At 34.7% G+C, this 13,354-nt stretch overlaps 1 protein-coding gene across 1 annotated transcript in view; it reads right to left on the bottom strand.

Annotated features, from left to right (window-relative positions):
* Positions 1 to 367: 367 nt before the first annotated feature.
* Rac1 (ras-related protein Rac1) overlaps positions 368 to 13,354 on the bottom strand; it is a 40,489-nt gene continuing 27,502 nt past the window's right edge. The window contains exons 2-6 of the mRNA XM_090104873.1: positions 12,109 to 12,180; positions 6,733 to 6,913; positions 6,236 to 6,370; positions 5,747 to 5,913; positions 368 to 2,681 (exon numbers count right to left, since the gene is read on the bottom strand). Of these exons, the coding sequence (XP_089960999.1) occupies positions 5,758 to 5,913; positions 6,236 to 6,370; positions 6,733 to 6,913; positions 12,109 to 12,180 (544 nt within the window). The 3' untranslated portion in view covers positions 368 to 2,681; positions 5,747 to 5,757. The remainder of the gene's footprint in view (positions 2,682 to 5,746; positions 5,914 to 6,235; positions 6,371 to 6,732; positions 6,914 to 12,108; positions 12,181 to 13,354) is intronic.

Here is a 13,354-nt window from a genome sequence, read left to right as displayed (position 1 = left end):
TCACAATATTTGGAAGAATTACTCGACACTTCAGTTGCATACGGCGTACCTTATATATACGTTTTATTGTAGAAAAATAATATAATACAAGCTGTTACTAAAAGCGGGGACACTTACTTCGAATACACAATTATTAATAACAATTAGGCTTACCATTTGTTTAAAGTTTAAATCATAATTATTATTTAAATCTGAATATTTAATTAATTACATTATTAATGTTTACATATTTCAGATAGTTTATGAATACATATTACCAGAATTTATTACGTTACACGGGTAAAACTCCCGACTTTTAATGAATTTCTAAAAACTGGCAACATACAATTTTTAAGTTCTTTCTCCTTCTTTTAATTTAAAGTTAACGAAGTTTTTGATCTTTTTCTAACTTATAACGTAATCGTGGCTGTAATTGAAATTATCATTTTATTTGTAACATTATATTGAAAAATTTAGGTGATTCGATATTCTTTATTCATGCAAAACATTTAAATGAAGAAATTTGTATGAAATAATCTTCAACTTACAAAAAAAATATATCAAAAACTAAAGTAAAAGTATAAAAACTGACAAGATTGATACTTGTGTATTTTCAGTTAAATGGACATTAACAAACAGTATGGTAAGCCTTACATAACAAATTTATAAGCTAACACCGATTTATACATAGGTTACAAAATTGATAAATTTGGACTAAAATATAGAGGTTATGTGCTACCATTTAGTGAGTTACATAAAACATCAAAACATTGTTTAAATATATGAAATGAAAATTAAAAATACTTTATACCAAATAATAAAAATTGCATTTTGAATAGTACTTATTTTTGACAATTTACTAATGCTTGACAATATTTATCGATATTCAAGTTAGCGCGTACACGAATAAAAATATTAAAATTGTTTATATAACATATTTATTTATTTCTAACCGAATACATTTGAACTAATATAAAATGCGTTCAAAGCCCACTATGAAATGATTCTTTCTAAATATAAAAAATGCAACACCAAATCAAATGGTGCGTACGATTACATATTTTATTAAAAACTAAATTACATTTATTTACATGCTCATTCTTCTAAATATTTGCATCTGAACAATACATACATTAAAACCTTATTCCTATGAACCTATTTTGTGCAATTGTTGATGCTTTTAAAAAGTTAAGCAACTACTACATAGTTCTATTTTCAAATTTTAAAATTAACGAATATAGTCTATGGCATCGTAATCGTAACGTCGAAATGAGGGTGACAACAAGCAGTAACAATTGCACACACCTTAGACGCGTCCATATTCCATACGTGTAATAACTATTTAACCTTATAACCTTAGGAGTGGATTTAGACAATAATTAACTCGCCACTACACAATAAAAACGAATACATAACATGTCGATAGCGTACAGGAATAAAATAGCTAGAGGCCGTAAATCGAATCTAGTCAATTATAGCCTAAACCCGGTATCACATTTAGCGAAAATGCCTCCTTGAACTAATCTATGCGATCGAATTTAGAAGGAGAATGACAATAGCAGAGAACGATATAATTGTTGTCCTCTTAAATTCGGTCGGTTAATGCTATGTTTAATTGTGCGGTGTAATGCAGTAGTTAATACGATATAATATGATATCTTCATCATACATCTATTTATTAAAAATATTGAACAAATTTAAACTGGCTTTATTTTAGACGGGGTATTGTGACGTAACACTAAGATAATAATTTTGCTTGGCTTGGCTGTGGGTTTTAAAAACGTTGAGATTTTTATTATATTATTTTATCTGTTCTTAACATAATATTGCTGTGCAATTTAAACTTTGATTTATTTTATTTGGAATTTAATTTTAAACCTTTTAAAGGTCAGGTATAAATGAAGATATCATTGTAATCTACTGTTATAGCTTATTTAGCTTTTGACGATATGTATTACCGCATCGACAATGCGGGTGCCTCCGAAAGAATTTTAGAAACAATTTTGTATCAAACTTAAACAATAATACTTATAAAATTCACCTTTTAATATTCTTGTACCTCGCTCTCGATCGCTGTAGGACATTCGCCAATAATAATGTATATTTATTTCACTGTAATCAATGCTGTTAAATCTTACAATATACATACACATGTAAACTCTTAGCGAATACTGAATATGTACTTATCGAAAACTACCATGAAATACAACAATGGAAACAAAAATAAGCAATAATCGAAAAATATAATCTCTGCCTAACATAAAATTTAACAATTCCACATCAAACTAATGACCACTGATCCGTGTGGTCAGAGCCAAATGTACGACAATAAAAAACAAGTGGTGGGCAAATAACTTTTAATTAATGTAGGAATGTATTAATTCTATTTCCAGCGTCAGAGAAAGCACCCAAAAAATACGAAATATTACGTTTAAAATTGTATAAAACGACTGCCATATTGTAACCATAGACAAGTGACAAGTGTCAATGTCATTTCACAGATAATACAAAAGCGTTTACATATACGGACCTCACTCACATCCACGTTACATTAATGATTATTAACGTTAAAAATTAACATCTATGTATGCATTTGCAGTCCATTGTTTGTGTCAGCGCACTTTGGTGTCGCATTCGACGGATGGTGGTGCGGCTTGTTGCTAGCAATGCTGTTTGCACTGGCTTCAGCTTTACTACACTATCTGTGGACAACAAAGGTTTCACAAATAAAGTAAATATTTATGGGGAAATGATTTTGATATTGAAAACATTTGGTAAAGTACAAATTATCGTAACTTGCCACTTAATATCGTTCTAGAAACTTATTTATTTATTTATTTAATTATTTATTGCACACACAAAGGAAGTAGAGACACATAAAGTACAGGTAAGAGGAAAACAAAGTGTACAAACGGTGGCCTTATCGCTAGGTAGCGATCTCTTCCAGGCCACCGTAAGTAATATGTAAGGAGAGACGTTAAAAGGAGGTGGGTGAGCAAAAAAATAAGGCGTTAGGGAGAAAGAAAGAATAATTATAAATATTCAATGTATATAATATATATCACATACAACAAATACATAGAAGTATATAATAAGAGAAAATATAATTATAACTATTAAATAAATATAACATATAGAACAAGTATATAGTAGTATATATATAACAAAGAAGAAAATAAGATAACAGTAAGGAAATAGAGGAAGAAGCTAAGCAAGAGAAAGATAGTGTGATTTAAGAAGGTGTTTAAAACTCCTTAAGGATTGCGCTTGACGTACTTCTAGTGGAAGTTCATTCCAGAGTTTGGCAGCACGAACAGCAAAGGAATGACCATAAAATTTGGTGTTCGTGACAGGGACACGCAAAAGTAAAGTTTTGGAAGGACGAGGGAAAGGAGAGGTAAAGAAATCAAATTTATCTTTGAGATAGTGAGGAGCTTTAGGATCAAACAGGACAGAGAAAAGAAGATGAAGGATGTGGGAGTTACGGCGGAAGCGGATGGGAAGCCAGTTGAGTTTTTTGCGATAGTCTGACACGTGGTCAAACTTACGCAAGCCAAAGATAAAGCGAATGCAAAAATTCTGAAGGCGTTCAAGTCGACTCAACTGGACTTCGGAAAGATCAAGGTAGGAGGAATCAGCATAATCAAGGTGGGAAAGGAGAAGGGAATGAGCTAGCATTATTTTTGTTGGGATAGGCAGAAAGTTGCGCAGGCGCCGAAGTGAGCTAGCGGAAGCAAACACCCTCCTACTAACCTCCTTCAGATGAACATCCCACGACAGGGTCTGATCCATTAAAATACCCAAGTTTTTAACGTGGGTACTGTAACCGATCTGTATGCCATCCAACAAAACATCCGGAAGAGTTGCCCAATCAATCCTTGACACGTATGATGTACTCCCAATGATAATTGTCTGTGTTTTAGATGGATTAAGTAATAGTCCAAAATTCCTGCTCCAGTTTACAATGGTAGACAAATCATTGTTAACCTTGCTGATTGCATTGGGCAAGTCTTCCAGAGTCGCTTGGGTGTAGATTTGGACATCGTCAGCATACATGTGGTAGAGAGAAGTTAAAGATTGAGTTAAAGTATTAATAAAAATTGCAAAAAGGAGGGGTGACAAGACGCAACCTTGTGGCACGCCGGCATTGATATTGCGCCAAGACGAGAAAATATCATCAAGCAAAATTCGCTGCCGGCGTCCATGTAAATAACTATGAAACCAATCGCACGCAGATGGAGATAGGTTAAGCGAGCGTAGCAAACCCAGCAGTAAGTCGAAGTCTACAGAGCTAAAGGCGTTGCTGAAATCAAGTAACGTGAGCACTGTGAGTTGCTTGTTGTCCATGCCGAGTCTAATATCATCAGTGATTTTGGTGAGCGCAGTAGTCGTCCCATGACCAGGACGGAAACCGGATTGGAAAGGATTCAATAAATTATGTCTATTAAGGAAACTACTGAGTTGTTGATGGACTAATTTTTCAAGGACTTTGGAGAGGAAAGGTAAAATAGAAATTGGTCGGAAATCACTGTAGGAAGAGGGTTTGGGCTTTTTTGGTAAAGGAATAACCTGAGCACTTTTCCAGGCGGAGGGAAAAGAACCCGAGGAAATGGAGCAGTTTAAAATATGAGATAAGATTGGAATAATAAGGTCAAGGATAGGGATGATCATGTTACGACTGATGCCATCACTACCGACTGCATTAGACGACACTGACAATACGCTCTTCTTAACATCTCCATCAGCGAATTGGCTGAGATGAAACGGTGGAAAATCAGGAATTGATAAAGAAGAAAGATTATGAAGTGTGTTTAATTTTGTATTATTATCTAAAGTGGGTGGAGAATCGGAGAAATGTTGATTTAAAAGTTCTATATTTAAGTTATCAGGAAGAGAGTTACTACTTTTATTACCAATTCCTATGGATTTTAAGAATTTCCAGATTTTACTGGAGTCGCCGTTCTCGACAGATGAGTGAATGTGGCGTCGTTGTGCGTCTCTACAACATGTATTGCAACGATTCCGAATCCTGACATACTTTTCCCTGTTCAAATCACTGTTATTCGACTTAAGTTTGGCTTTAGCTTTCGCTTTTAAATTTAACAGTGACTTGAGGTCATCCGTGAGCCAGGGAGCAGGTAAATGCTTAAGTTTGACTGGTCTGAGGGGTGCGTGTTGGTCGTATAGCTGAGTCAGAAGTGAAGTAAACACATCAACTTTGGAGTCAATGGTATCGGCAGACAATATAACAGACCAGTCAATCTTACCGGCATCACGGTGAAGACTTTCGATGTCTATCCCAGCAAAATTGCGTCGCATCACGAGTTTGGGTTTAGGTTTGGGAGAACGCAAATTGTAACAGAGGAAAATAAGGTCGTGATGAGAGAATGCACTAGCACACAGAAACTTCGTTTCTTAAGATACAGAAAATCTTCGTTTCATCTTGAGGGGTAACTCGCGGCGCAACCGCACCTTACTCGGGTGAAAACTTGAAAACATTCATACAATATACTAATGTTTTCTTTCATATAATATGGCAAAACCATTTGCCTATGTGGGTTCACGGATTCGTGCGAATGTAAATGACCAGTATTAGCCTGTATTCATTCTAGAAGAATCAGTTGGACAATGTTCTAGAAGATCACTGCTCACCTATGGGCTATGCAGCCCTTACAGGAACGCAAACGTCCGTTTTACCTTTATAGATTACAATTACAATTTTCATATAACCAATTCTATAAAGTTGGGGAATGTTCTAGAAGCTCACCTATGCAGCCCTTACAGCAGCACGCACTTCCGTTTGACCTTGACGGGCTGCACGGGGCACAGCACCGCGCGGATCGCCTCGTCGAACACCGTCTTGAGGCCCTTCTGCGTGAGCGCGGAACATTCTAGATACCGCACCGCGCCGATCTCCTTCGCCATACTTAGGCCCTGGAACGTAAGAACAAGGTAGAGGTTTTAAGTTTTATTCGAGTAAGTTTATAAGAACTTGATGCTACGGATTCGTGTAGAAAGATGTCTGTTGCTATGTACGTATAGTAAAATTTTTAGGTATGAATAAGCTTTGAATAGTCCTTTCACACATTTTTAAATAACTGTTTAATACTGACATTGACAATCACAGGATGATAACAAATTTTACGTAACACTCGCAAGAAAAATGCCGAAAATCAAAACTGTTTCCATTTAAGAAGTCTTCTTTATTAATAATTACTAATTAGTCACTAATTCACTTAATTCAAGTATAAAATACCTGTGGGTAGGTGATGGGAGCTAGTTTCTTGTCCTTCAGCTTTTCGATGGTGTCCTTGTCTTCGCGCAGGTCGAGCTTCGTCCCCACGAGGATGATCGGCGTCGACGGACAGTGATGCCGCACTTCGGGGTACCACTGAAATTTGGAAGTTTTGTTTTGCTTAATTTTAGTGTGAAAATAGTATAGTGCTGTAAAATGTATTTTTAAGTTTGCGCGAGTACATTTAAAAATTTAAGCTCGAATCACTCGAACACACGTAAATAAATTATCATATACTTCCTAGACACAGTTGTCCGATTTTAGTCTATTTCTCTGTTGATAAAATTTTCCATATTTTAACTTAAAAAATACCTACATAGCTTTACAACTATGTATTGTAAAATGTTTGACACAATATACGATATAATTATTTTCTATTTTCTCGTTTATATATATCGTTTGTTCGTTTATATCGTTTGTTATATTATATACTATTAATTCTAAATCCTCCTTCATACCTTAGCCCGAACGTTCTCGAAGGAAGCCGGGTTGACGAGCGAGAAGCATATTAGGAACACGTCCGTTTGCGGGTAGGAGAGCGGACGGAGCCTGTCGTAGTCCTCCTGCCCGGCCGTATCCCAGAGGCCGAGGTTGATCGGCTTGCCGTCTACCATCACATTCGCTGAGTAGTTGTCGAATCTGCGAGATATAAGGGTTGATTAGCGGGAATTTATCTTGAGAAGTTATAGATGGACCATTGTGGGGAGAAAGGGAAAGATAGATGGATAGGTTTATTATAAATTCATTTCGAATTTGCTAAGCTTCTTTAATTTTAGGAGAAGTCAATATATATGGGCCATTGTAGGGGGACAGGTAAGATAGGTTTATTGTTAATTTCATTTCGTGTTTGAGTTCGCTAAGCTTCTAAAGACATTTTATTATGTAAGGCAATGCATCAAAGATGGTATCGATTTATGTCTATTTACATAACTATTCATTTCATAGAAATCCTCTACTAGCCATTTTTAATGCTAGATTTCTCTAAGCTCTTACTTATTTTAATGATAAATATATCTAACTAGATATTCAACGTGTGGTTCACCAATGTCAGTATGTCACTCCATGTACAAATTAGCGTCTAACATTAAAATCGTGACCTTATTCTCGAAACCACGTATCCAAATGAGCAGTGTTCGTGTCGTCGTGCTAGATGCACTATCTACAAGTGGACATCGTATTAATTAAGCGAAAACCCTTGAGTTGGAATGTTTTAATAAAATTAATGGTTTTGGTATAGTTTTTCTGAATCTGGCTAAGTGTATTGAGGTTTTTTCACAGTTCAATTCAATTCAACCCGCTTTTAAGAACGACTTGCATTATTGTGATAGCTCCTGAATCAGATTCTACACAGAAATTAGGTACAATGTCAGAATACAAAGGGCTATTGGAAATCATCTGAGACTTCTGCCTTTTGAAAAGCTAAGAGGTTAAAACACTGCTTCATTGGACTAATCCAACCCAGATTTTTACCACGTATACTTTATACGTAGTACGTTGTATCAATACGTAGTTACGGCGAACAAAGCCATTTATCAATTTTAAAACATATTGTATATAATTGAATCAACTAAAGTGCCATACATCTGCTACTTTTCGATAACCCACGTTGTAGCGGACGTGACTAACTCTTTCTCAGAGCGGCAGGTGGCGCATTTCTTAGTAATCGACATCCGAGCTTTATTGTTTAATCATAATAAAATTAGCAATATGTTCACTGGCCATAATCGTAGACATATTCTGCCTGACCACAAAAAACTTTAGACAGGGTTTAACTTTAAGCGCGGGTTCTCTTTAATCTGGTTTTGTCGTGTATCACATAGACCACTATTAAATCAACAAATCCCTGTTTAAAGATAGACTGTGTTTAAATTGTTTTGTGGTAAGACCAATTATTATACAGGGTGTACCAAAAAGTAGTGATGAACGGAAGCTGAGAGGTAGAGGACCTAAAGGGCTATCCGAATCACCCCCATGTATGTTATGCGATTTTTCGTATTTTCGGAGTTATGACGTTTTTTTCAATTTTTCACCTATCGCCGAGTACGATGATATTTTCACTCATGCTGACGTCAATGATTGCGGAAGATGCTTGATTTTTTTTGTGTGCTAAGCTGAAAGATAGGCCAATTCAGTATGGTAACATTTACTATCGTTAGATCTTTGAATGGAATAAAAAAAAGAATTAAATGGCAAGAAAGGTAAAATTTCCCGGTATGTTCACCACTTCAAGGGCCCGTAAAAAAATAAAATCACATAAAAAAAGTTTTCCGTTTGACTTTTAAAAACTTGCTCTATCTATCAGATAGCTACCCTGAAAATTTCATTTAATTATTCAGAAGGCTTCAATCGAAAAATTTAAATCTAAATGTGGTAAGTGCAAAAATTGAATTAACATGATGATCATTAAAACCAATAAATAGGTGTTTAATTACCAGAAATTTTTAAAATAACCCCGCTGTTGCTCAATGCAAGTGCGACATCACCGTAAAAAGTTGTCTTTTAAATGTCTGAATACCCTTTTATCATTTTTAATGGTTTCTTCTGCTACTATGAATTTCCGGGTTATTTCGTCCAAATTGTGGCAGTCTCTCGTCTTTGTAGTATCCCCACGAAAAAAAATCAATAGGGTTTATGTCCGGGGACCGTGCAGGCCAGGCTAAAGGGCAAAGATACCCTGAAAGATGGATTGGTCGTTGCAGCCTGCGCATGCGCCGGTGACGGCTGCCTTAAAGCCTGGCCTCCAGGGTCCCTCGACCTAAACCCTATTGAATTTTTTCCGTGGGGATACTACAAAGACGAGAGACTGCCACAATTTGGACGAAATAACCCGGAAATTCATAGTAGCAGAAGAAACCATTAAAAATGATAAAAGGGTATTCAGACATTTAAAAGACAACTTTTTACGGTGATGTCGCACTTGCATTGAGCAACAGCGGGGTTATTTTAAAAATTTCTGGTAATTAAACACCTATTTATTGGTTTTAATGATCATCATGTTAATTCAATTTTTGCACTTACCACATTTAGATTTAAATTTTTCGATTGAAGCCTTCTGAATAATTAAATGAAATTTTCAGGGTAGCTATCTGATAGATAGAGCAAGTTTTTAAAAGTCAAACGGAAAACTTTTTTTATGTGATTTTATTTTTTTACGGGCCCTTGAAGTGGTGAACATACCGGGAAATTTTACCTTTCTTGCCATTTAATTCTTTTTTTTATTCCATTCAAAGATCTAACGATAGTAAATGTTACCAAACTGAATTGGCCTATCTTTCAGCTTAGCATACAAAAAAAATCAAGCATCTTCCGCAATCATTGACGTCAGCATGAGTGAAAATATCATCGTACTCGGCGATAGGTGAAAAATTGAAAAAAACGTCATAACTCCGAAAATACGAAAAATCGCATAACATACATGGGGGTGATTCGGATAGCCCTCTAGGTCCTTTATCTCTCAGCTTCCGTTCATCACTACTTTTTGGTACACCCTGTATTTAATCTTACAATTGACTATAATGTGGGTAGAAATGAAATCTGCTATACAATCAAGTGTCATCACTACTACCTACATTAACTATGATATTAAACACTGCTGACGTTTGACCATTGCGAAAATTAAGGATCAAAATGTTAAAAATTTCCAAAAGTTTTAGACGAAATTTAAACGGATGCAAAATTCTAACATAACTTTAGATTCAGTTTCAGCAGAGCAAAGTTCACGAGTAATATAAAGTGAAATTACGCGGAAGCAATACGTATTAGAAATATTCAAAAGTTAACCTGAACGGAAAATTCTGAACTGCATCTTATCTGAAATAGATAAAACTTTCGCTTCAATGAGTAATTGTTTAAGTCACTATCTCTACTGCGTTTATTGATAACGAAGTTATTATAATATATTCAAAGATTGGTTTAAAATGTTATAAAGACCTGCATTTGTCATGCGACAGTTAATCTACATTCATAATATTTAATTTAACTGGTTACATACGAGTTGTTTGTAAAACTCCAACATTAATACACATTACTCATCTTTATGCACTTGTATTTTAAATTTAAATATAGAGTCGACGTCTTACTCCACATTCAATAAGAGGTTAATTTAAAACTGAAGTATTTTTTATCATCCTCTTCACATTTCTTTCAGTTCAATTTACTTTCATAGACACATTGAAACTTGTGATTCAGAATTTATTTATGTCAACATCGTTTACTGTTTATATTTTTAGTTTATATTCATGCAATACACAACATAACACCATTTCAGTAAATGATTCGGCTTTAATCGTAAATTGATGCAACCAGACTACTGACTTGCAATCGACACAGATCAAATTTCTATTTTAAAGAAGACGACTATCTATTCTACGAAACTGGACCGATTTAATTTTGCTCGACGAATGTTTTCGAGATATTTCTTACATGATCACATTACAAGTGTGATAAAGAACATTATACGTAGGCAATTTCATTAATTCAGTTATTCCTATATAGGTGAAATTATGGACGTTTAATATTGTATGAAAAAGAGCTAAAGAAAAATATTTAAAGAAGTATCGTTAACGATTTTAAGTCTAGACAGAAAATACAATTTGAAATATTATGAATGGAATGAAAAACCTCTGTAATGGTGCTTTTAACGACAAACAATTACTTTCTTACGGCTGTTCATTTAAAATACATTTCTTAAAAGCTATATCTTTCATGAGCTTGGAGTTATTATTCAATAGTAGATAGTAGAGTCAACAAATCGAATAAAATGTAGAAACTTTAATCTAATCTAATATATATTCTAATATATATTATAAAGGCGAAAGTTTGTAAGGATGTATAGATGTATGGATGTATGGATGTATGGATGTATGGATGTTTGTTACTCTTTCACGTAAAAACTACTGAACCGATTACAATGAAATTTAGTACACATATAGAGGGTAACTTGGATTAATACATAGGATAGTTTTTATCCCGAAAATCCCACGGGAACGGGAACTATGCGGGTTTTCCTTTGCAAACGCGGGCGAAGCCGCGGGCGGAAATCTAGTTCATAATAAATACTAAAGACAATCAATAGATAACAATTTAAAAATATTATTGCATTAAGCTAAGGCATCCAATGATTGCCCGCCTTAAAAAATCTACAACGCAAATTACATAATGATTAGAATAGTAAAGTTTTTGTCCATTACCTTATATGTTCACACAGAAACCAGTTGAGACAATCTGATACACAAATAATTTCTCACGAACTTATTTCGTACCTACGTGGGACGGACCAGTTGGTCTTTAACAATTCTATCATCATTTTAATAGTTTACCATATCTGTTGCTTAATTCTGTATCAATTTACATATTTGATTGTTTCCATGTAGAAAGACAAACTAATTCGACTCGAGGTCCTGTTGTTTCAGTATAAAATATGTAAAGTGAAACTACAAATTATTGTATAAAACGGTACTGTTAAATTAACATATTTAAATCGAGCAATTACGCTATCTTCAATTGCTTCAGTGAATACTTGAGTTAACTCTGTACTTTATATAAAAATTTGTGGGAGTTCTCTCCATTTGTTTTCCCTGTGTTTTACGGTTGCGGCCAACCCTGACAGAGATCAACCGCTAAGGAATTTTCACACAAGTGTGTCCAAATTATCCTAGTCGAATATTATGGAAGTTCTGACAAATCACAAGTGAATGAAATCCCTTGCTTTCGCAAGACCAACATTTTTACATGTTCGGCGTTGTATCTGCTAAGATTGCCAAAATGTTTATAATCATTAAGATCCTGGATGGATATGATAGAGTTGAGGTAAAGTAAAACATAATTGTACTCACACTGTAGGTATGTACTCGCCGGGGAAGGCATTTGTTGTGTAACTGATGAGCAGACATGTTTTACCAACGGCACTGTGGACAAAGAAAAAATCATTTAACACTAGAGAATGTCAGAAGTTGAATATACATTGGAATAAAAATCACTTTAAAACCCTACACATGATACAAGAAAAAATAACGGGTTGTATAGTGCAAATTGAACAGTTCAAACACTAAATTAAAATACAAACTTAATGATTTTGAAAGTAACAGTTTAACACCTATTTAAACACATATTAATGCAGCTACTAATCCGAGAGAAAACAACTTTCTATAACACACTAAAATGTTCTATTCATACTGTGTCCATTATCATTATTCTACTAATAAGCATTTCTATCAGCAATGTAGCAAACAAAATTGAATAAACACACTTTCATTGGCATAGATGCATAGCATACAAGATGGAATAAATTGAATTTTTACTCCTAAAAATTTCAAACATTGATTTTTATTGAATTCTTATTCGCTGCTTTAGAAGTTGTAACATTGAGTGCTCGGTTGATAAATTTACAAGTTCATTTATGAAAGAATCTCCTTAATAAAAGCCCATTCGATTTTGAAGAACTCTTTCGGCACCAGGAAGCCGCATTATCCCTGAGTGCTTCGGGCCGTTCTTATCTTTATCGCGAGACAATTTGTTGTCTCATATCTTACAAAGACCAGCGGACAAAAAGTCGAGAGTGCCTTGTTAGACGCGTGCGTTATATCCTTAGGCTAAAGGCCGGCACGTAAAAAAATACATAAGTCGAGCTCTTCAAAGCCAAAACTTTTTTTTGACCTACAAAAAAACCACACTCGAGCACGTTCTAGCAAAGGCGAAGGATATTATTCAAGTTAACACATAAATTGTAGAGATACGCGAACGTGAAGTTTATTATACGCAATAAATAAGCTTTAGGCATCCTCGATACCGCATTAATGCTCTTTGAATTTCTATAATATGCCTCTCGTGACTGCTTTCCAATTTTACTCATTTTGGTGTATCGGTAATACATAGTATGTGCTTGTGCTTGTTTAGTACTAGCTGTGCCCCGTTTTTTTTATCCACATTATTCCGCTCCTATTGGCAGCGTTATGATATATAGCCAATAGCTTTCCTTGAAAATAATCGGATTATTTAAATGTAATATATTTTTTCAAATCGGACCCGTGGTTCCTGGGATTGGCACATTAGTAAAGATTTACATATGAAGGTAAAAGTGGT

Source organism: Colias eurytheme, chromosome 8 (assembly GCF_061535395.1).
Source record: "Colias eurytheme isolate Ceu_HAF_F1 chromosome 8, ilColEury1 Martin Lab GWU primary, whole genome shotgun sequence".
NCBI classification, from domain to species: Eukaryota; Metazoa; Arthropoda; class Insecta; order Lepidoptera; family Pieridae; genus Colias; species Colias eurytheme.
Note: the sequence above shows the minus strand (reverse complement) of the source record. Positions and strands in the feature narration are given on the sequence as shown.